Consider the following 25,569-nt stretch of genomic DNA (forward strand, 5'->3'; position numbering starts at 1 on the left):
GAGGTCCCGAGTGGGCAATAATATGCCGGTCAAGCTTAATCACGTGACTAAAATTCTCAACTACCTGTTTCAGAATCGATCACAAACTTATCAAGGGCTCCTGTTTGAATCCGGTAAACTATTCGATTGTTTGGTGACGATCCATCCAGGTCAAATGCTTCCACTTGTATGATTTGGGTACCACCTTCCGCGTCTTCTGGTATAGAAGCATTGTAAAAAACATAATCAAAGAACGGAGCATTGTCATTTACGTCTTCTATGTATATATGCAAAGAAACCTCGTTGTAGAGGCTCGGAGTCCCGTGGTCTCTAGCTCTGACAGTAAGGTAAAGTATTCTGACATTTTCCTCTTCTGGTCCTTCGATGTTTTCAAAGTCAATCGGGTGCTTGGGTTTGATTATGCCGGTTACAGGGTCTATAGTGAAGTTTTGGTGGAGTTCTCCGAACAGTAGGTATTCAATTTCGCTGTTTTTTGTACCTAGTTAGAAGAAAAATCATTTATACAGGGTAATTCTAGAATTTGAGAACTTTCGCAGAATCGTAACCTTATTCTATTTTATTTTGTATTATTAAAATTTTTGTCTAGTGTTGTTACTTTATTGGTAAATTCAAGAATTTATAGAATTTGTTATGATTGTACAAGGTTCGTCAAAGAAATCAACAGACGAGGATTATTTTCAAATTTAGTTTTAGTTCTTTTTTTTCGTCTAGTCAAGGAGCTAGCCTATGTCACGTGTGCCGTTGTATGTCCCCTAAATTTTGTTGCGGGGATTTGTTAAGCACCTCTAGGAGTAATTGACAAAATTGGTCACATGGTCCAGAACATGGTCATTCGGTCGCCATATTTAAAAATGGCTGCCAAATTCTAAATTTTTTTTTGACTATATTTCCGTAAAAAGTGCTCCGATTTTGCATTTTTAAAGATCGATTTACTCCTCTTATGAAGAAAAAAATTGTAAATAATTTACTGACAAATTTATTAGTTATTCGGATATTTTTAACATTTCCACTTAGCGGAGGAATCTGGAATATTTTCTTTAATTTTATTGAAATTACACATTCTTGTGAGCCTCCTGTCAAAACAAAGAATTATTGCAGTCATACTTTGTTGATTGGGTATCCCCGAAAAAAGATTCAAAATATCACTGCATCTATTCCCATTTACCTGGTTGGCGTTGTTAAAGATGGTAAACCAAGGTGTTTCAGTATAAAGAATGGCAGAATTGAAGAAGGACGTACGTTGGAATATATGAAACCCATATTTCTCACATGACACTGACTACAAACGTAAAGAACGTAGTTATTTGTTCTACCGATACTGATGTTTTTGTTAGTGCACTTTACCACTAAAAAATTACGACAACAGGTGGACCACAAAAATGACAGCATGGTACCCACGAGGTAGACCGAGGTAGAACCCACGAGGTAGAACTGGTAGAAATGCTGGAAGAACTGGATACAGCAGCTAGAAGAATAGGCCTAAATATGAACTACACTAAAACTGAGATCATAACAAACACAGATGAAAACATAACAACCAGAATAAACCAAGAAAAAATAGAACAAGTTGAAGAGTAATTCATCTGGGACAAATGATTAAACTGAAAAAGGAAAACCAAACAGCTGAAATAAAGAGACGAGTAACACTGGCCTGGGCAGCATTTGGAAAATTAAGTTACATTTTTAAAAACAAAAGATATCCACAGTACCTCAAAACCAAAGTATATAACCAATGTGTACTCCCTGTACTTACTTACGGATCCCAGACCTGGACACTGACAAAATCAAATATGGATAAGGTAACAAAATCTCAAAGATCTATGGAAAGACAAATGCTACATGTAAGGCTGGCAGATAGAAGAAGGAATGAGTCGATCAGAGGAAAAATTAAAGTAAGGAATGTTAGAAGTGAAGTAGCAAAATTGAAATGGAAGTTTGCCGGTCACAATGTCAGACAGAAGGATGCTCGATGGAACAAATGCATCGTAAACTGGAGGTCCTGGGAGAATAGAAGAAGTAGAGGAAGACCTCAGATGAGATGGGCGGACGATCTGAGGAAACATGCAGGCACAAGATGGATGAGCACGGCAACAGAAAGGGAAGAGTGGAAGAGATTGAGGGAGGCCTATGTCCAACGATGGACCGAAGAGGCTGAATAGATAGAAAGATAGACCCAAGAGGAATAAAGAGATTTAGAAGAAGACCGAACCTGAGATGGGACCATGATATTAGGAAATTAGTAGAGATAACTTGGGCACGCATAGCCAAAATAGTTAATAATGGGCCTAACTAAAAAGAGAGTATCTAAATATGTGAGGAAGGCTGCACCATAACTGGAAATGGTTGCTGAAAATGATGATGATGAAATGCCGATGATTTCGCTTCTAGCAAGAAGCTGGTTGAAATTGTGTCTTGACTATATTTTTATTAGTATATCCAGTTCGTAATGCGTAATAGTCATAAATTTGAACCTTAAGGTACCTCTACCAAATAGAGAGAACAACTATGATCAGGTGATAAGGATTTGGCAAAACAAAAACATCAGATTTCTCTAACAGATTGTAAAACTTTTGAACGCGGATTGCTTTATGCAAAACAAAACTTAGTTAAATTAAAAATAAACGTTAGAATGATATATATCCGGCTAAACTGGAACCTGGATCACCTTTGGATGTAATTCCAGACCTGAATCTTTTAAAATACCCGATTACCCTGTTTTAAATTAACAAAACATAGCTTTACCATTCAGATCAGCATCTCTAGCCTCAACTTTAAGCACTGCCTCGAAGTTTTTCTTGTTTTCCAGTAACCTAGCTTCGTATTTAGTCTGAACAAACACCGGATTGTTGTCGTTTTCATCCTCTATGTTAATAATAAGCTGTACGGTGTTTCTGTTTCCATTTCCTAAGTCGTCTCGGGCTTCAACTGTCAAATAATGTCTTGAGACTTGTTCTCTGTCCCATGAGGGTCCTCCATCCAGTTTTACAGTGATAATTCCAGTCACTGGATGGAGGTTTAATCTAAAAAAAAGATTCTTTAATGAAACTAAAACATTTTTTTTGTTATTTCTTCATACAAATTCGAAATACTTCCAGCAATGTTAGTATATCTCACACCAGTTGTGCCAAACGATCCAGAATCATCATCAAGCGCTTGCACCCAGGCTACGGTAGTACCAACCTCGCAATTTTCTGGCACCCAAACTTCATAAGAAGTCTTTGTAAATTCGGGATAGTTATCGTTTCTATCTAAAATATGTACTATAACTGGTACTTCACTGGATTTAGGACTGACTTTAACTACTTCCTTCGCTACAATCGTGAAGTTTAGTAGTTTTATTCTTTCGTAGTCCAGTGCAGTACTGTTTTTGACTTTAATAGTGAATGTAGCTTCGTTGGTAGCTTTGTTAGGGGTCAGTTCGAATAAATCTTTGGCATTTTTGACGTACATTTGGAAGGTACCGTTGATACCCTGGAATAAAGTGTTTTAGTTAGAGTTTTCATATAAGTTTTTGGAAATTCTGGACAAGTAAGGTCTGAAATCCTGGATTTATTTATGTAAAGTTTGTCTCATGAGAGAATATCTGATAGTGAGAGTTGTTATTTGTCATTTTAATTAAAAAATAAACTGTATAGGGTGAGTCAACGGTAAAGTAAAATCCATTATTACAGGTTTACAAAAAAATCCAGGTTTACAAAAAAATATTAAATATAAAAGGTATAGGGACGGATAAGTATACAGAATGCTTCAAATAAGTATGGCGAATATAACATATGTTTTTTTAAATGCAACACCCTATTTTTTATTTTATTTTTAGATTTTGCGTAAAATTCCATAACTTTTTTATATATAATGTTATATACCTAAAATTAATAGTTTTTGTTATATTTAAATTTCTTTAAACAAATGTTAAATTACAGTGTGGTAAAAAATTGTCAGTGATACCATTGCTTCTGAAGTTGGACAACTAAAATTTGGTAGGAGAATTTTATAGAGATATTGAAAAAGATATATGAAAAGATATTTTAGTTAGATGTTACAGGGTGTTCAAAATATATTTAGGAATTTCAACTACTTAAAATTAAGAAATTTCAACCCTATATATTATCATTTTTTCTGATAGACTTTACAAAACTCTTTAACTTTTATTAAGTATGTCATATAGGTACCTATTTTTAATAGTTTGCGATTTATTCCAATTTTTTCTGCCATTTTAATCATAGTTGGTGATCGAACCAAGTACCTCTCGCTCAGCAGAGGACACTGTAGACTACTTACTTGATCATAATCATAGACTTCTGGTAAAGAATTGCCTAGGAAAGTTAGAGGAGTGTTCTTTGGTGCATTTTCAGCAATTTCACATTCATAAAGTTCGCTTTTGAACGTAGGAACCTCGTCATTGACGTCAGTAATCATTATAGTCACTTCAGTACTTGCTGAAGCAGGTGGCTTGATTCTGCTTCCCACTTCTGTAGCCTACGATGGAAAATATGATTAAAAAACAAATCAAATTAAACATATAAAGGTTCAATTTACAATGATTTGAAGGATGTGGGAGTTTGAACCTAAAGGCATTGATTCTCTGTCCAAAACTGCATTAGTCATGACTTTTCCAGAGTTCTTGTCAATTTTAAAAGGATCATGACTTTGATCTATGTTGTTTGAAGCAATGGAATATGAGATTTTGTTGTCTATACCTCTGTCCCCATCAACGGCAGTAACTGTAACATTAATTAAGTGCATATACAGAGTTGCAACAAGTAAATGACTTAAGTCATTCAAATAATTAAAATCAAAAAAAGTAACTTTGTTCATATATTACTAACTTTTTCTATAAATAATGAGTTTTAAGTACCTTGAAGAACTACAGTACCAATAGGGCCATTTTCTTCTACCCTGGCTATAGGAATAACCTTTAAAAACTCAGGAGGTTGATCTTCAACGTCTTCAACCTTCACCAAAATCACTGCAGTTCCTGTATTAACACGTCCTTCTTTGGCCCTATCGACTGCCAGAACCTTCAGTTGATGTACTGTCTGTTTCTCATAGTTTAAACTACCTATAAGCAACATGTTTAGTTTGATGTATGATAGTGTTTTGAAACTGACCAATGAGTCTGACTATGGCTTTTTCTCCAACAGTACTGACGCTGAACAAGTTCCTGTCAACGTCAGCTCCTGGATGGTAGAGTACTTGACCATACGGACCTTCGTCAGCATCAGTGGCTTCCAGATGGGCTATGATGCCTGGAGGGGCATCTTCTCGAAGTAAAATTGAGGTTTGGTGGTTTTTGAACACCGGGGCGTTGTCGTTGACATCTTCTACCAATAGAAGAAGGCTCTGAGTGATGTAGTTTCCCGTTCCTAGCTTTCCATCAGTTAATGTAAGGACTAGAGCGTATTCATCTTTTTCCTGTGGGATTAAAAGGGCTAAATTATACTGTGTAGCATAAAAATTGCAACACCCAAGTGGTAGATAGTGGTGAATAATAAAATAAAATATTTCATAAATCACAATTATCGTGGTCCTGGTTTTGCAGATCTAACGATAATCTTGGTCTTGTTGTATGTGCAAGACCAATACTAAGATCACTCTTGCTTGTCAGTAAATGACATTATCTACGAATATAAAGATACTATACCTCTCTATCAAGTAGGGTGTTTAAATAAATATTGGCTTCGCTGTTCGATGTGCTTTCTACCACTATGACGTCACTTCCCGGGGATGATTGTACTCCAAATGATAGTCTGTCACTGTCAGGGTCGTAGGCCTTCAGTTTGTACAGCAGAGACCCTTAAATTTAATTTAACATTTTAATGTAACATTTTTAAACTGTCTCTATCAATATTTTAATAAAAATATCAAGAAAGGGGCATACATAATATCGTTCTAAATTAATTACTTCGGAACGAAACCATTATTTGTCAAACAAATAATAAATATCATAAAATAAGGCTCAGAAAAGCACAAAATTTCAAATTTCAATTCTTAGAGTGGCTCAATCAGAGAGAAAGTGAAGGAGCAGATGATTTTACTGAAAATTCCACACCTGTAATTTTTTACCAATCAAAACGTGTTTTTTTGACAAATCACCATGGCAACGGATAAATTTTAGTGAAAATTTCACACCTCTACTTTTTGACTAGTTACCACTTTACTTTTGACTAGTTACCACTTTACTTTTGACTAGTTACCATGGCAACTGAAAAGATTTCCGGAAATTTTTTCGAGGCGCCACGAAACTTTAGTGGAAATTTTTTGACAGTTGAAAAGGTAAACATAAGATCTACAATCATAATGTGAATGAACTACAATGTCTATATATTGAAATATTACCCATTTGAGTTTTAGCATTTGATGTAACTAAGGTTGGTAATATTTTTTATTTAAGGAAATATGTTAGATATACCTACATATGAATTTCTTCGAAATTGCCATGTTCTAAAAAATATAGTTCTGCCGCCTTTATTTAACTAAAGCTGGTATTTTTCGGGTGTTATCTGGTTTTATATTTTCAATTTCTTCTTTAATGACTTGTTGGTTTACTTTTCCAAATCGCGACATTTCGCTATACACTTCTTACTCTACGTACAGACGTTTTAAAACTAGTAATAGCTTAATGACAGAATCGCAAACAAAAATGACAAAACACATAATATGTCAAAAACATCAATACCTTGGCCAACTTAACAAATTGAAATTATTTTAAAATGTCATGTTGGATTAATTTTTTTTTTTCAAATTTAGGTGTGAAATTTTCTTACCGAATACCACGCAAGCTTAAATTATTCCTGGAAATTTTCTTTCGGGCACGAATATTTTAGGAAAATTATCCCTCGTCTTCGACTCGGGATAATTTTCAAAATATTCGTGCCCTCAAAAAAATTTCCGAAAATAATTTAAGCTCTTGTGATATTATAAGTGAAAATTTTTTCCTTGTGGATACCCAATAGCGAATTATACTGGAAATTTTTTGACGTTTATAATGACAGAATATCTTTTTGAGAGTCTGGTTTTTATTTGTTTACATGGTAATTTTGATACATTTCAAGCTCAGATAAAAGTTTGTAAACAGCTTTCATACGCTTGACTTCGATTTTCTAGTATTCGCGGGTGTCAACTGCTTAATCTCTTGGCGAATATTTTCTTTGCTTTCATGACCGAAGCGAAACATTTTTTTTAAGCCGTGCCGCTTGACAGCTTCAAAACTGAAGTAGTTTTTAGGTTTGGGTGTCACTTAGTTGTCATAGTAACTAAATAATCAATTCGACCAAAAATCGAAAATTACATTTTAATTATTTGATTTTCAAACACAATTTGGTGTGGAATTTTTTTACCGAATACCACACGAGGTCAAATTAAATCCGGACATTTTTCTAGTGGTATTACTAGTGAAAATTACATGGATTTGTTGATACAAATTACCAATATTTACTCTTGAGACCGTACACTAGTCTCCATGCACTAAATTAGAGAGAGAAAATAGAGAACGTTCGCTATTAATTTTAGTAGTTTCCATTTAAGGTCTTAATATTTAATGAACACTGTGAATTTAGATTACGATCTAAACCAGTCTCAAATACTAGTCTTTACTTTCTTTTATTATCTGAAAAAAGTGGGTTTCCATTTGAAATGGGTGGAAATAAAAAAAATGGGTTTCCATTTGAAAAAAAAAATATTTGTATAATTTCTTTGTCACTCAATTCCATGACAGCTGCGGCCATTACTAAAAGACATTTGAACAATTTAATTTTTGGAATAGATAGTCACATGTCTTCTCTTTATGTCACAGTGGCTGTGGTAATCACTATATTTGACGTTTAGGCTATACACATTTTTTGACAGGCAGTTTTTTCGTCCAAAAATTCTAAATAATTTTTTCTCTCAAAAACGGTTAACGTTAGGTATAGAGTGTTTAATATCAAAATTCATAAAATTTTACAGAGAATTTAACAAAAAAACAAACAAAAATTTAATAAAAAAGGGAACACCCATTTAAAATAAGAAAGTTGCTGTTATATTGAAAATATTTTTTAATCGATAGATCTCGTTGTGAAACAACGATGTGCAAAAATCTCCGATCTAGATATTGTAGTTCTCTAGAAGCTTCTAATGCACGCTCAGCCTGGAACACCCTGTATACGTTTATGATGACCTATGCCGAATTAATTAAAGCGGAATTCCATTTTCGGGTAAGTATGTAGCAGTGTGTACATGGCTGGTTAATGTTAACTACTGTTCTCTCGGACCTGTAGCGTTAGACAAACAAATTGTGCCGAACGGTACGTCCTCAGCCATTACGGTTTTCGTCCCACAAAATGTACCCGTTTCGCTACAATTTCTCGGTCTCATTAGCTACTCCAGTTTCTTTCATTCTAATGCCATTTTTATTTCACTTTGTTAAATCGTCCCTGACAAAAACGTGCCTCAAGCTTTTTATTTTCCATTTATAATGAAAGTTATTTGTCTATTTATCATGAAAAAAGAATAAAGCTTCATTCAGAACCTCCGAAATTAGAAGAATAAAAAAAGTTTGTCCTTCTAACTTTAATGTAAGCATTCAGAATTAAGAACGTCAAAATTAGTGGTAGTAACTTTCAATTAGTTGAAAAAATTAACAAACAAAAAAAAGTGGTATAAGTCCAATTAAAAAAAAATGGGTTAATGCGAATTTCAGTTAGATATACAGGGTGGTCCGAACTGTAATCCGGAAACCTCAGCAGCATATTCTGCAGATAAAAATAAGTAAAAAAGTTCGTATAAATGTATGTCCTAAAATGCTTAGTTTCGGAGATACAGGGTGTAGAAATTTCATTTTTATTTCGATTTTTTTCAAATAATTTCTGAAGTAACGTCAAAATTTGTATGAAAATTGGTATCTGGGAGTTTTGTGATATGAGAAATTTGATTTTCATGTCAATACGACTCCTACTTGTAGAGGGCGCCACCTACATATTTTTAACTGGTTTGAAAAGTAATAACTTTTTGTCCGTACCTGTATAAAACTACTGAGTAAAAATATACATTTACGACATTTTTACGTAAAAAGGTCTCTTTGTAAAAATCGCTACGAGTAATGGTCCTCGAGAAATTTGGAATCGAAATTATCAATACCTGTCTTCATTGTCATAAATTAAACATGTTGATAAATAGTTATTAGACTGAAATCATAAATTTTAAGTGTTTTTGTGTCAAAGTTTCAACAGAAACTGTTTTATCATCATTTTATCGTAGAAAAAATTATGCCTAATTTAAAAAAAATAAAATTTCCCGAATGTATTATTTCAGTCAAATAACTATCTACTCAACGTGTTTAGGGAATGCAATCCCGCGCCAAAATCTCAATCCCGCAAACCCGCGGGATTAAAGCAATCAATCCCGCGGATCCGCAAAATTGCGGGATTGTAAACAATAAATGCTCTTCTTTTCTCTCTCCGATTTTGGGATGGGGTTTGGACCAGGTTTTAGACGCGTCTATTGTGATTAAGATGCGATGTGGTTTTCGAAAATATATTTAGCGAATTCTCGTATACAGGGTGTTTTATAATAGTGTACAAATTTGGTCAAGAATTTTTTTTACCGAAAATTTACAATTTTTGAAAAATCGAAATTTTAACTATGTACGACTAATCTGCATTGAAATTAGAAAAAACAATTTGGTGTTTATTTTTAATTTTTTGTTTTAAGGAAAATACGATTTTTTTTCGAAAAATATGCATTTATAGTCATACATTTGGTTCTAAATGGTACAAAAGGCATTGTACATTTTGCATAGGCCCACAATATACTGATATAGCGTGTATCTTAAACTAGCTGTACAGAAATTTGGACCGATGAATACAGGGTGTTAAAAAAATATATTTAATATTAAATAAACTTAAATTTTATTATAATTTATCTACGTATTTTATAAATAAAAATATTATTCTGATTTTGAAGGTTTTTTCAACTTGTGTTAGTTATGTGCTTTTAGATACACTCTATATCAATAATTTTTTGGCATGTGCAGAATGTACAAAGCTTTTTGTATCATTTAGGACCATCGTATGACTAAAAATGCATATTTTTCGAAAAAACGTATTTTCCTTAAAACAAAAAAAAAACCGATCAAATTATTTTTTCTAATTTCAATACAGATTAATCGTACTTGGTAACAATTTCGATTTTTTAAAAATTGTAAATTTGCGGTAAAAAAGATTCTTGATCAAATTTTCACACTTTTATAAAACACCCTGTATACGAGAATTCGCTAAATATATTTTCGAAAACCACATAGTACATTAATCACAATAGATGCATCTAAAACCTGGTCCAAACCGCATCCCAAAATGTTTTTTAGTTCATGAGATATTCAACTTTAAATTTACCTTAAAATTTTGCTTGTCCCGATAATTATGTCCGGCAGTTTATTTGACGAAATTGTCCACAAGTACTAGTTAAACGCTTTTCTTCACTTACGCACGCTAGAAAGAAATCTAACAACTAACCTGTTTGTTTCACTTATTCTTAATGGCCAAGCCGTAAGGGGTATCCCCTGGTGTCGATCCCGCAGATCCCGCACGGTAAATCCCGCAAATTGGATCCCGCGGAATCACAGAGGGATCCCGGAAGACATACATTTATACGAACTTTTTTACATATTTTTATCTGCAGAATATGCTTTCGGAATACAGTTCGGACCACCCTGTATAGTAAAAAAAACGGCATCAGCGAAAAAAAAACTTAACGAAATCCAGTAGAGGATTCCAGAAAAACGGATGTGAAAATTCGTATAAATTTTCCCTTTATTGATTATTTTTTTAAACAAAAGCAAATAAAAATAGTGTTTAAAAAAGTAATTTAATAATGTTTACATTACCTATCGGCGTTTCTTTGCCTTCTTTCAGTCTTAAAACGATCTCAGTTTGGCCATCAATAAGAAATCTTGGCGGTCTATTGCACGTGCACCTTTCCACACGAACAATCAGCAAACACAACACAACGTAAACACTAAAACTAACACTGATCCGTGCCGGTTTAAACTTGATTTTCACGAAAAATCCGGTGAATGTTCTCAGGAAGTTCTTCATTGGCATGTTCGTTTCTTGCATTCGAAATTTGTATGGCCTGTAAAGTCGTTGATTCTGTTTCTATATTTGGTTTTCCTTTATTTGAAGGTGTTTTTTGGGAGTATGTGGAGGATTCTGGATATTTTGTACCTCATAGTGTTGTTCTCTGAAATGGAGAAAATATAATTTTGTATTAAAAGATATAAAATAAATTAATTTCGGGGGACGATAATGCAATTTTATCGTCGTGTATAAAACAATATTTTTTTCCATTAGCGAGTTAACTTTTAAAAAATATTCAGAAATTATTATTTCAAGGAATTTATTAGGAGTAGAAAAAATATTGTGCTGGGTTGGCGTTGGTTTCTATGTAATTTGACAATTGAATTAGATAGCTAAAAAAAAACATTTAAATAATCCAATGAAAGTTAAAAATCAGATTTAAAATCTGATTAAGTTATTCTAACACTATACATATCAAACAAATAGGCGGAAAAAATGATAGTTATTAATAAACACTGCAGACCAATAATTACTACTATTGTATTTTAGGTTTTTATTTTTTTATGTTGTTTTACTTAATGTCTTAATGTCTCCATTTCAGTTATTTTGTGTTGAAATAATATTTTGAAATACAAATAAATCAGCTTAAAATGAGTATTATATTATTCTATATCCCCTTATTTTGTTCTATATCCCTAAAATTGGCTCAATGCACAGCTAATAAACACATTTGTTCTATATCCAAATCTAAAATCACTAATATCTTTTAAATAAAGCTTCTAAACATTTCTAAAAGTAAAATAAATACATATGTTTGATAGGTTTTGATTACCTTTAATTTATATGTTTAATGGAACCAGTTTGGTATATAGTGTTCACGGATATCCAGTTTAAACTTTAAACTTTGTTTTTTCAGTTTCATCGAAATGGTCTATAGAACAATTTTATTCTAGGGTGACGGTATACCAAATCTCGTTTTTTTATCTGAAAAAATAAATAAGTTATGGAGGCGAGTCTCTTTTGAAGAACACCCAGCCCAGTATACCAATTAAAATTTCAAAATTGTCTCTGACTGTTATATTACTTTTTGAATATTTTTAAGTATAAAAAAACATAGATATTCTTATGAAAGACAAAAAGAATAAAACACAAATAATATAAAACTCACATAGAAGCATTTTAAAGTAGGTACTCGCGTTCTAGTTGCTTTTAAGAAACCGAATCCCTTTGAGAGATGAACTGTAGATTAGATTTGCGCGACTTGTCATATTATTATTGTACTCCTAAAAGCACTCTTTCGACTTTGAACTGCGAAATAAAGGAGTTGTCTTTGCGAGTTTGACTTTGTGAACTCGCACACGATAAAATAAGCGAGAATTGGTAGGTATACTAGGGAAAATCGAATCTAAATAAATAAAAGAAACTCGGGTTATTTTTTTAGTTTTAATTTGGCCAATAAACCCATGTAGAATGTAGAATGTTTAGGAGGGGAGTTAATCACCGCGACCTTATAGATCTATTGTGTGTTCCCCTTTCTTGAGTTATAACGAGTTATAACTCATCATACAGTCTCAGGGCTTTAACAAAAGCCAGTATCAGAGACGGCTCCACAGAGGCCAGCTCCTCCATCCTCCACATCAGACGTACCAAAGTTCATGGCACGAATGGTCGTCGTCTCGGCGCACTCAGTGATAAGGTGTTCTGGTGTTTCCCCATTTTGTTTCTCAGCTTCAGCCTACTGAGGTGTTCGTTGAGGAGACAGTGTCCTGTTAGAAACCCCGTGACAATCCGAAGATTGTTTTTACTTAAATCAAGGAAAATCTTTGATTTTTCTCGGTCGTAAGTTCTGAGGAAATTTTTCGAGTGTCTTAGACCGTTGGAGGACACCCATTCCAAGTTACGGATGGAGTCTTCCAGATTCTTCAGTTCCGCTTTCAGTTGGTTCCCGTTTGGAAAACAGAACGGTTCTGGTCCAGTTAGTAGAGTGTTCGCTCCTTTCTTCGCTAGATCATTTGCTTTTTCATTGCCTTTTATCCCTTGGTGAGCAGGCACCCACAGTAGGAGGACTTTATTTTCTTTGCCTAATTTGTTGAGCTTCTCTAGGCATTCTTTGACCAACTTAAAATTGATGGTTACTGAGTTGATCGCGTTAAGTGCTGCTTGACTATCGGATAGGATGACAATTTCCGGTTTTCGATAGTTCCTATCTAAGATAAATTGTACGCATCTTTCAATAGCGTAAGTTTCTGCCTGAAGGATACTGGCGTAGGTGCCCATTGGTTCGGAGTATTTAGTTTTCGGCCCAAATACTCCTATCCCTGTCCCTGCTTTGGTTTTGGAAGCATCAGTATACCACGTGATGGTATGGTCTTTTATATGCTGAGTAAGCGTTTCTTTCTTCCCAATCGTTTTTATTACTCAATACAACAGTGAGGTGTTTCTCAAAGTTGTAAATTCTTGGTATGTCATCCACTGGGAGTTGGAGAAGTGGAATTTTCTTTTTGAGGGTGTTCCAATCCCCTGACCTGAAAATTCTCCCAGTACTGTTTCCGTCAATGACCATTCTAATCATTGTCGCATTGGCATAACTACCGACGACGATGTGCAGTGGTGTTAGGTCTAGAATGACCTCCATTGCTGCTGTTGGACATGTTCTCATTGCACCTGTGATGCAGATACATGCCAGTCTCTGTACTTTGCACAGGTTTTGCCTTGCTGTACGTTGTAACAATATAAACTTATAGAAAAATCACAGTAATGAAAAAGCAAACGATCTAGCTAGAAGAAGAGCGAATACTCCATAAACTGGACCAGAACCGTTTTGCTTCCCAAGTGGAAACCAACTTAAAACGGAACTGAAGAACCTGGAAGAATGATGAGTTATAACTCAAGAAATACAATCCTATACAATACAAAAAGACAGGTTTCTACATTCCAAAGTATATCACAAATCAGCCCTATAACTGACAGCTAGACAAGTTACAAACGAGAACCTTTAACAAGCCAACAGAGAATAGGAAATAGGACTTGCCGAGCTGTTAACTACCGAGAAAATAATTGCGAAATTGCAGTACAATTAACAATTAAACTGTCTCAATTATCAATTGATAGGCAATCATACTGCATATTTAGCTAGTCTTCCTCAAAGTAGCAGATCGCGTGAGCGAATAAAAGTCTTTAAAAAAGATTTAATACGATAAATGAGTTCCTTTACCTGATTTTAATTATAGGCACTAATGACGTCTATTATTAATTGCATAATTTTGTAAAGTGTAAATTTTATAACTAAAATTTGATTTTTTTCCCAAAATATGGTCGAAAAACTGTAGTTTCCGATTTTTCGGTTTTTATTTTTTTACGAGTTTACTTTCACCAGTTAGAAAAAATCTATAAAGGCATCCAAAGAAACCCTTTTTTAGCTTCTTTCCTTCTTCTGTAACCATCTTTATTTTTAGCCGACCATACCAACAGGTATGGTAGATCAGTATTAAGAAAGGCAAAAACATTTTTTTTTAATTTCACTGAAAATTAGTTATTTGGGTCATAAATGACCTAAATACAAAATATTTTCAGTCTGTCTGTCTGTGCGTCTGTAACACGATAACTCAACAACAACAAATCAAACCGCTAAACCGATTTTAACCAAATTTGGCACAAAAATACTGTGGCACCCGAGAATCTGGCCATTAGTTTTTGGTGGGGGTGGGGGGTTGGTAAGGGAGTATGGGAGGGGGTTAAATATTATAAAAAATCGTAACTCCAAAATTACAGTAGCTAGCGAAACGCGGTTCTCAATTTAAGATTAGGAATACTATTTGCAACAAAATTTGTAATAACATCAAAATCGAAAAGTCGCAGTTTTTGAGATAAAAAAAAATTGAAAAAAATCCAAGTAGTTTATTTTTATCCGTCAAAATATACTTGTAAAAAAATAAAAACCAAAACCAGAAACTTAAGTTTTCCGCCATATTTCCGGAAATGACAAAGATAAGATTCAATTAGAGGAAAGTAACTACCATAGAATAGTAGACTTAATATGGAATACCGGCCGCGGCCATTTCTCGGAAACGAGTACGTCTAATTGCAAAAGATAGTGATTTTTAATCTCTTTTCATCATTATACTCATGATTGTGTGAAATAATATTGTATATTATAACAATGCATTGATTGTACCGGGTGTTGCATCGTCGGACGGGACATAGGAAATCCCATGTAAATTTTAATCGGGTCAATTATTGGCTTCCCTAATTATTTTAGAGAATAATTCTATTTAGGTTTATTGAAGAGTTTTTGAACTAAAACCCACATTCAAAAGAATAACTTTAGATATTTTTGATTAGCTCGTTTACCAGTTATCGCCCGATTTCTTTTTAAATATTTCTCCTTTCTTATGGCCCTGTATTTACTTATGAGCAACAGTCAAGGTAAAAGATAACTGTCAAATGAAGTTGTCATATCAGAAATTTACCTATTTAGTGCTTTATTATTATTGAAAACTCACTCCTACATCGGAAATCTTAAATATGTATTTATAAATAAAAATTAATATGAATTAAAGTAAAATAAAGTATCAATTACAAGGTTAATTATAGTATTATTACAATATTCAATAACTTATTAATTTAGGTACTACTAAATTGTTAGAACTTTAAGATTTAAGAAGATGTTCCAATATTCCGCCATCGACCATCGACTGCTAGACAATAACCCAGGCAATCATAAAATTCTCTTCTTACATTCGCTAGTTGGTAAACTAGCGAATTGAAATTCTATTGCATTCGGCAGAAATAGCATTTTTTAACTCGTCTAGATTTGAGTATTTTTTATCCTTGTATATCCTGTTTTTTAAATGGCCCCAGAGAAAGAAATCTGGGGCCAAATCTGTCTGAATGTGTTTAATAAAAACGTTTTGATTAGTTTGAAGCGTTTATTTTTTAGTTTTCCATATTTGGGTACCAATTCCATTTTTAGGTGCCTTTATGTTTAATTTGTTTTTGAGAAAATTCTATATTTTAACTTAATAGATACGAAACAGATAACAGTTATTAAGTTATGCGCAACTCTATAACTGATAGAGAATAATAAAATAAAATTTTCTGTTTTACAATACCTTTTTTTATAACACAAAAACTAAACGGTATTCCCAGAAGTCAATGGTGAGAGCCGAATTTGAGACACTCTGTAGATATAGAATAATGCATAATTGATGATTTTTGCCCGGTTGATGCCTGAAAAATATCAAAATTCACCCTTTTTCACTGACGCTCTTCATGGTCAACGTCCGTTTGTTCATTCACTCGAGTCGATTCACTCGACAGACTCTAACGGAAGAGGGAATTTTAGCGAACTTTTCGTAAAAACACCAACATTTTTACAGTTAAACTTCATATTTTTTAATACATTTATTACTCTTTGACGATATAAGCTTATATTAATTCAGTAAGAAATAAAGAAAATTACTAATCTACAATAGAAAGTCAGTCGATGATACTTTTTTCATATTTCTACATCTATCATTTTTCAGTTATTTAAGTAAAAGTAATCAGGATACTCTAGTAATTTACAGAACAAAAAAAAATGCAGTAATACAATTGCATTGTTTTGCTCCGGATTCAATCAGGTGTGTAGCTGGAGGCATTGCCACAGACACACATTAAAATTGGTAAAAATATTATCTCGAAGAGATATTAACAGCGCTAATAGAAAACTGGAGCGCTGCAATAGATTTTCACAGTTGTTTGATGATTGTTCTGCATTCTGACAGTGAAATTTCAATAATTCATGTCATTACTGGGCTAATCTACATAATAGAATACGTAGAAAATTGTTTATCACGTGTAAACGTCAATCAATGAACGAATTTCTATAAGTTTAAACTCTCTATAGACTTGATAAAAAGTATATTAAGTGGAATAGTAGTATACGAGTAGTTAGTCAGTCAAAGTATAATTGAAATCACTAGAGATTTCATTGTTTCAATATTTATTATAGTGTATGAGACTCGTTTATTTGTAATAAATATTCGAACAGTATACTTAACATTATATTTATATTAGACCTAAAATAGCCGAATAGAAGAAAAAATGTATAAAGTTTTGATATGTTGAGATTAGACGCACCAAAAGGAGCCTTTTCAAAATCAAAAGAGTTCGTAACTCTAAAGTGTGAGCTTCATCCCAAAAAACCACCCCCAATACGCCCTTCGATGGTTTTTCGCTTTTTTCTCAGCACTCGTTGGTCCCACAAAAAATTTTATTCCTACCAAAAATATTCCCTATAAAATTTTCTACAAAAAATGTTCTATTCATTATTTAGTCAATGTATTTCTTTGTATATTTATTCAATGCATTTCGAGCAATAACCGTTTGAAAATGGAGTACAAAAAAAATACAGGTCACCGTTCAAATTATAGTCTCCTAAGGTATTTTAACGTGTTAAATATACACGCAACAGATATAATTCTGTATAATATAAACAAAAACATTTTGTCATCGTCTATAGTTTCTAGAATGTGCTCAGTATTCGAACAACTTTGCCCACGACAGGTTCCGCACATAGTTGTACATTTCATGCCGGCTTTAATGCAACTGCATCTTTTTACACAATCTTGTTTGCAGTTGCACGTTATTAATGACATAATTGAAGCAGCGGGCGATTCTGTTGTATATAAAGGTGACAAGGTGTTGTTGATGTTCTTCCAGCCCCACTGGTCGGGTTTTATAGGTTGTTCTTGCCATATTTGTACTTGAAGGTATGTTCTCCGGGAATGTTGTCTAGCTGCAGTAGATGTGGGAGGCAATTTTGATAAAAGTACCGTGCTGTTTGCTTGATCAACTAACTTTCAATACGTTAGTTAACAAGCGTATCTTAGTTTCAACAAGCGTATCTTTGCTCACGAAGGCTCCCTTCAGATGATTGAAGTTTGTATAGTTTCAGTATAAACGTGACTTTGCGTTGTTAAAAATATCGACGATACTATCAAGGTCTTTTTCTTTATTAAATATTTGTACGTGTTGTTGTTTTCCTCTTCCAAAAAATCCTGATGTTGTGTCACACCCGCTAATAGCGTGAATAAATAAAATTGATTTTTTTAATTACGTATAATACTGGATGATTGCAAGTCGCTCGAACTATACATTCCTTGTTTCACATTACCTATGACTTCTTTCAGAAAAAGAATGTCTTTTTCATCGGGGGAAAGTGCTGCTAATAAAACAACAAGATCGACATCTTTTCCAACGACTAGAACTTGTTCATTTTTCTCAGATATTTGGATGACAGTACGAATAATTTGAACATCAGCAAACAAGATTGTGTAAAAAGACGCAGTTGCATTAAAGCCGGCATGAAATGTACAAGACAAAGTTGTAGTTGTTCGAATACTGAGCACATTCTAGAAACTATAGACGATGACAATATGTAGATGAAAGAATGAATGTTAGTTTAGTGGAATAGGCAATATTTTTGTTTATATTATACAGTATTATATCTGTTGCGTGTATATTTAACACGTTAAAATACTTTGGGAGACTATAATTTGAAAGGCTTGAAAAAAAACTGTATTTTTTTATACTCCATTTTTCAAACGGTTATTGCTCGAAATACATTGGATACTAATAAATAATGAATAAAATCTTTTTTGTAGAAAATTTTATAAGGAATATTTTTGATAAGAATAAAATTTTCTGTGCGATTAATGGTTTTCGAGAAAAACGAGATAAACCACCGCAGTGCGTATTGGGGGTGGTTTTTGGGGGTGAAGCTCACACTTTACAGTTAGGAACTCTTTTGATTTTAAAAAGTCTCCTTTTAGTACGTATAACCTCAACATATCAAAACTTTTTTTCTCTAAATATGCTAATATCCAACGTAGGTACTATTAAAGAAATATTTCAAATACAGGGTCCAGCAATAGTGCTTCGGGCATCTGTAGCTCCTAGAAAAAAAAACTTGGGAATTTTGTGAAGTGTAAACCTAAGTATGAGGATGTATGTCAGTAAAATATTTTAACTTCTATAGGGTGGCTCAAGAAAGTGTGAGTGGATCGGGATGATTTTTTTTAAATAGAACACCCTGTATATTATTGCATTTTTGGCTTCTTTTCAGATCACTTTACATAATCCTAAGATATGAGTAAATATATTTCGATAGTTTCAGAGATATTAATAAATAAATAAAAAATATATGTGTATATGTTTCAGCCTTTTTTAAAAAATTATTAAAAATACATGAACTGTTCTGAAATCAAAATTATATCAGATATTTACTTTAGATGGTGTGTACTTACTTTGCTATAAATATGGTAAACGTATATCATACAGGATGTTCAAAATTTTACGTCAAACTTTTTAAAATGTAAAATAATTTTTCTTCGTTTTTTTAAATAGACCACCCTGTATATTATTTTTTCGATAAATGGAGAATTAAAAAATGAAAATTTTTTGTATTTAGAGTACTTCAAATTTTTTTATGGTTTCGCAGATATTCGCGGTTTAAAATGTGTTCTGTCCTTTCATTTTTTTCTTTGACACAATCTGGACATGGTTTTTGTCAATTCTTTTAGATTTGGGATCCTGTAGAGCTTGAAAACACACTACTGTTATTTTAAACTAACTACTCTGTATATATTTTTGTAATGAAATTCTTAATTTATTATATAATTAGATTTAACTGTTTTCTTATAATTCTCGTTAAATCTAAATCAATTTAAGCATATCTATCTGTATTTTTCAAACCAAACCACATTATTTCATAGCAATTTTAAGTGCTTCCACCATAGATTGATTTTCTTATTTACAATCTCACATTTACTGATTATATAAAAAAAAGTATAACAAACTTTGTGCAATTTTGCAATTATCTTTGCTTCTAGCTAACAATGCCCAAAGACTTTCTCCAAACGAAATCAACAACGGAAAAAATCTACATACAAGATCCCCAGCCTGAAATTAATGCTTTTCACATAATTATCTCGATAAAATAATAATATCGCTGCTATAAATATTTATAAGAAACGAGGTTATGATATGCAGTAGAAACTGCAAGCGTTAGAAATTGCAATAAAATTAAAACAAACATTCCTGTTTATGTATATTTCTCCTTTTTTTCTGATATTAATCACGGTGATCTAGATGTCACTTGAGCCAGACGTCGACGATTTGGACACCTCAGGAGATTAAGAAGATTTATGATGGTAAAAAGTTGCAAGAAAGTGGGACAATTATTTTTTAGATCTTGTGCCATACATCATAGCCATTTATGTTTAAATTCTCTGCGTTTTTTGATTATAAACTCACTAAATTTAATTGTTTTAGGAAAAAAAAAGTAAATATTAATTAGAGGTAATCGTTTGCCATTTTTTGATGTTTCAGTGTCAAAGTTTAAAAATAAACTAATTTTAGATGTTTACAGAAAACACACAAACACAGATAGATACTTAAATTTCACATCTAATCACAGTATAAGTTTAAAAAAAGGTGTTATAAAAAGTTTATATGATAGGGCAAAAATAATATGTACAGACATTTCATTAAACAGAGATATAAACCACATAAAAAATACGTTAATAAAGAACGACTATCCTCCATATTTTATTGACAAAACATTAAACGAAATACAAACCCCAAATCATAGACACAATGATAACAATAAACAATATACAGGGTCCGGCAATAGTGCGTTGGGCATCTGTAGCTCCTAGAATAAAAAACTTGGAAATTTTGTTTAAGTGCTAACCTAAAGTATAAACCAGGATGAATTTCAGGAAAATATTTTAACTTCTACAGGGTGGCTCAAAAAAGTGTGAGTAGATGAGGATGATTTTTTTTAAATGGAACACCCTATATATTATTGCATTTTTGGATTCCTTTCAGATCACTTTACATAATCCTAAGATATGAATAAATATATTTCGATAGTTTCAGAGATATTAAAAAATAAATAAAAAATATATATTTTTTAGTCCTTCTTAAAAAAAATATTAAAAATACAAGAAGTGTTCTGAACTCAAAACTATATTAGATATTTACTTCAAATAGTCTGTACTTACTTTGCTATAAATATGAATATCGTAAATCATACAGGATGTTCAAAATTCTACGGCAAACTTTCTAAAATATGAAATAATTTTTCTTCGTTTTTTAAATGGAACACCCTGTATATTATTTTTTCAATAAACGGAGAATTAAAAAATGATTTTTTTTTGTATTTAAAGTATTTCAAAATTTTTAACGGTTTCGCAGATATTTGGAGTTTTATATTTCATATGGCATTTTCCATAGTAAATTTTTATCAAAGCCACCCAATGATTTTTCTCTCGTATTTTACCATTGAAAGCGCCATATGAAATAATACTGCGTGTATCTGCAAAACCGTTAAAAATTTTGAGATACTCTAAATACAAAAAATGTTCATTTTTTAATTCTCTATCTAATAAAAAAATAATATACAGGGTGTTCCATTTAATAAAACAAAGAAAAAATATTTTATATTTTAGAAAGTTTGGTGTAGAATATTGAACATCCTGTATGATTTACGATTATCATATTTATAGCAAAGTAAGAACAGCCCATTGATATCAGAACACTTCTTGTATTTTAATAATTTTTTTTAAGAAGGGCTGAAAAATATATAGTTTTGATTTATTTTTTAATATCTCTGAAACTATCGAAATATATTTATTCATATCTTAGGATTATGTAAAGTGATCTGAAAGGAATCCAAAAATGCAATAATATACAGGGTGTTCCATTTAAAAAAAATCATCCAGGTTCACTCACACTTTTTTGAGCTACCCTATAGAAGTTAAAATATTTTCCTGAAATACATCCTGATACATACTTTAGGTTTACACTTAAACAAAATTCCCAAGTTTTTTATTCTAGGAGCTACAGATGCCCGACGCACTATTGCCGGACAACTTACAATTCCATACATACGAAGCGTTTCGGAAAAAATAAGAAGGATAGGAAAACATCCAGATCCATTTTATCACATACTAAACCAATGAATACAGAACAACAAACAAAAAATATAATATACCAAATACCATGTGAATGCGATAAATTTCACATTGGTAAAACATCTAGACCCTTAAATGTTAGAATTAAAGAACATATAAAGATTATTTAAGAAAGGGAGATTTTCACAAATCATAGATTTGTCACCATTCATAGGACACAGAGCACAGAATAAATTTTAATAACGCCAAAATTATACTGAAAGATGCGATAGCCTTTCAAGAAAAATAAGAGGCTTTTTTAATTCAATTTAATAAAAATAAATGTATTGCTCATGCATCTGTAGATGTTAGTAATGCATGGCAATCGCTTCTTTGATTTTAAAGAACATAACATGAATAAACATAACTTAAGTAAAATTTAAAAATAATCATACAGAAAGTTTGGGGCTTTTTGGTTTTACCTTATTAAGTAATTGTTATCAGGTAGTAATTGTTAATTTTTGAGGTTTAACTTGATATTATATATGTCATTTTAACAGAACGTCAACCGGTTTCTTGTAGACGTATCTGTTTTAAAAAAAGTATAATAAAGTGTTCTCGAATAGTTGAATTTAAATATTTTAAATAGGTTTTTTCTTTATTCTTTGTATTTTTTTTTGCTTCCGACGACGGAAAGCATTTTTTTCTTTGTTAGGCAAATTTGTATAACTGTAAACATAACTTCTGACAAGCAGTGTCCGTTTAGGTTTAACGCAGAAGTGTTTACAGAAAATAACTATTTTATTTTGTAGATTTTCTTGCAGTGCAGTTGCGAAATACCCATAAAGGATTTTTTTGGAGAGATGAATCCACATAGGCATAGACATTTTTTTATATATTTTGTCTCTCACCAATAGCCTTAAAACGTTTTTTGTCATATTAGTACCAAAATTTATATATTAAATAATACAATACTGTTAAAATTTCTCTACAAATTTGCTTGTTCCTTTCCTGTTTTTATACACAAAAGTCATCAAAACAATTATAACCGCTACCTGTATTTCGTCCAAATACTACTAACATTACCGTTAAAAATACTCTACAAACTAGTTTTTTGTTAACAGGAAACGGAAAATTCTTCCAGCGATGCGTCAAATTTCTCGATCCTCGATTTTTTCGGTCTAATTTTTCAAAATCAGGCGTAAAAAACCGAAACTTATTATTAAACTCTTCTAGATTTTTAACAAAATTGATTTGTTGTGAAGTATGGAAATTATTTCGTAAAATTACTCTTTTTTTGAACAATATTCGTTTAGCAGATGAGTCAATGTACTACTTCCGGTGTTTTGAACCCTACTTCCTATCTTTTGTCATGGAACCCTTACTTCTATGTGTTAATTACCATGATACCCTAGAGTTTTATCGATAAAATGGAGATATACAGTATGTATCAAGCCAAGTGGAACAAATTTGATAATAAATAAATGAGGGTGTGCTCGAAAAAGACACTCTGACACCTTGATTGATATTTTTACTTGCGCATTTGTTTTTAAACAAAATTATTTTATACAGGATGTGTTATGTAACAGTAACAAATATCATTTTTTTTTATTTACAATGCTATACCCTGTATATTATTTAATTTTTAGATTTTTCATAAAATTTTAAACATATTTCATGTAAAATATACAGGGTGGTCCGAACTGTATTCCGGAAACTTCGGCAGCATATTCTGCAGATAAAAATAAGTGAAAAGGTTCGTATAAATGTATGTCCTAAAATGGGCTTAGTTTCGGAGATACAGGGTGTAGAAGTTTTATTTTTATTTCGATTTTTTCCAAATAATTTCTGAAGTAACGTCAATATTTGTGATGAAAATTGGTGTCTGGGAATTTTTTGACATGAGAAATTTGATTTTGATGTCAATATGACTCCTATTTGTAAGGGGCGCCACCTACATGTGTTTTAACTGGTTTGAAGAGTAATAACTTTTCATTTTTACCTGTATAAAACTACTGAGTGAAAAAATGTACAGTTTCGATTGATTTTTTACTGTCTCTTGGTAAAAATCGCTACGAGCAACCGTTTTCAAGATAATTAGAAATAGTCATTACATGTCATTATTGATAAAAAAATAAACACGTTGAGAGTAGTTATTTGATTGAAATAACAAATCTGTGAAATTTTAATTTTTTTAAATTAATCATAAATTTTTTTGCGATAAAATGATGATAAAACAGGTTCTTGGCCTCAAGGGCTTATGCTCAAAGATATCCAAATAGGAATCTTCCTGATAAGCGTTCCTTTGAAAAACTGCTTGTCCTATTTCGCAGAGCTGGTAGTGTGATTTATAAAAAACCTATTAGGCAGAAACTGAATTTGCCGTAATTGGCTCTTTTATAGAAAATCCATATATCTAGAAGTCATCGCAAAATAAATCAAAAAACTATTTCTTCGTTTTTCCTGATAGAATAATATATACATATTTAATAAATATTATTTATTAAACTATTATAGGTAAATTAAATAAAAGTAAACTGGTTTAAATTTAAATAAAATCCATAAATTAATTTCGATTTTGAAAATTGCTACTAACTCTCATTAGAAACTTGCTATGACACCAGCCCTCTTGGTTGCCATTTTATTGCAAAATTGCTATTTATTCAACATCTGAGGTAGATAGGTATAGGGAACCTTAATATAGTTTGAAAAGGCTTTTGAATCTGCTTTGATTTATTTTAAAAAATACAGGTAGTTGTATTTGAATTAACGAAATTTTTCCAAAAAAATCCTTTATGGGTATTTCGCCACTGCACTGCAAGAAAATCTACAAAATAAAATAATTATTTTTTGTAAACACGAAATAACCATAAAGAATTTTTTTGGAAAGATGAATCATCGGTATAGACATTTTTTAACGAAATTTTTATGTAAAATAAATATTTAAAATAGACCAGCAATTTTTGATACCCCTGTATACATTAAACAAAGCAATCGAATTTTTCAGTAAAGTTTATTTCTTTGGCTTAAAAGTCAGCACAAGAATTAATTCTGAAAAGCAATGTACAGGGTGTTGACAATCGTTTTTATTATAGTATGCATATTTAAATATCTTTAAATATCTCAAAAACCAAAGGTTGTAAATATATTTGACCCTTATAATAAATGCCTTATTTTGTGTCGACGGATCCAAATATGAAATAAAATACCGGGTGTTCCGTAAGGAAAAATATAACTTTGGTGTGGATCTTAGTTCTGACATATCCTGTACATTTGAAAATAATTTTAAATTATGCACATTGCCTCCCCACATATACCCATAAAATATTTTGTTTCTATATCTTTCAGTTTTCGTATAATCAACCGAGGCGAATGAGGTGCGCCACCCTGTATAAGGTAGGTTACACCATAAGTGGAAATGGTTGAATAAGCTGAAAATGATGATAATAATAAAAAAGTTGGTAATTTTCACTGTTACATGACACACTGTATAAAATGTTTCTGACAAAAAAAAACGCGCATCCAAAAATCTCAATCAACGAACGTGTAGAAGATTTTTTTCGAAAACTCCTCTATTT

The 25,569-nt window shown here is 32.0% G+C and overlaps 1 protein-coding gene across 1 annotated transcript in view; it reads right to left on the reverse strand.

The window, feature by feature from the left end:
- LOC115874788 (cadherin-23) overlaps nucleotides 1–25,569 on the reverse strand; it is a 29,980-nt gene that overhangs the window by 4,198 nt on the left and 213 nt on the right. Inside the window, exons 2-10 of the mRNA XM_030890068.1 lie at nucleotides 10,859–11,214; nucleotides 5,642–5,793; nucleotides 5,109–5,412; nucleotides 4,856–5,059; nucleotides 4,537–4,721; nucleotides 4,279–4,476; nucleotides 3,077–3,471; nucleotides 2,743–3,020; nucleotides 65–478 (exon numbers count right to left, since the gene is read on the reverse strand). Of these exons, the coding sequence (XP_030745928.1) occupies nucleotides 65–478; nucleotides 2,743–3,020; nucleotides 3,077–3,471; nucleotides 4,279–4,476; nucleotides 4,537–4,721; nucleotides 4,856–5,059; nucleotides 5,109–5,412; nucleotides 5,642–5,793; nucleotides 10,859–11,090 (2,362 nt within the window). The 5' untranslated portion in view covers nucleotides 11,091–11,214. The remainder of the gene's footprint in view (nucleotides 1–64; nucleotides 479–2,742; nucleotides 3,021–3,076; nucleotides 3,472–4,278; nucleotides 4,477–4,536; nucleotides 4,722–4,855; nucleotides 5,060–5,108; nucleotides 5,413–5,641; nucleotides 5,794–10,858; nucleotides 11,215–25,569) is intronic.

This window comes from Sitophilus oryzae, unplaced genomic scaffold (assembly GCF_002938485.1).
Source record: "Sitophilus oryzae breed Bouriz unplaced genomic scaffold, Soryzae_2.0 scaffold_1018_pilon_pilon, whole genome shotgun sequence".
In the NCBI taxonomy this organism is placed as follows: domain Eukaryota; kingdom Metazoa; phylum Arthropoda; class Insecta; order Coleoptera; family Curculionidae; genus Sitophilus; species Sitophilus oryzae.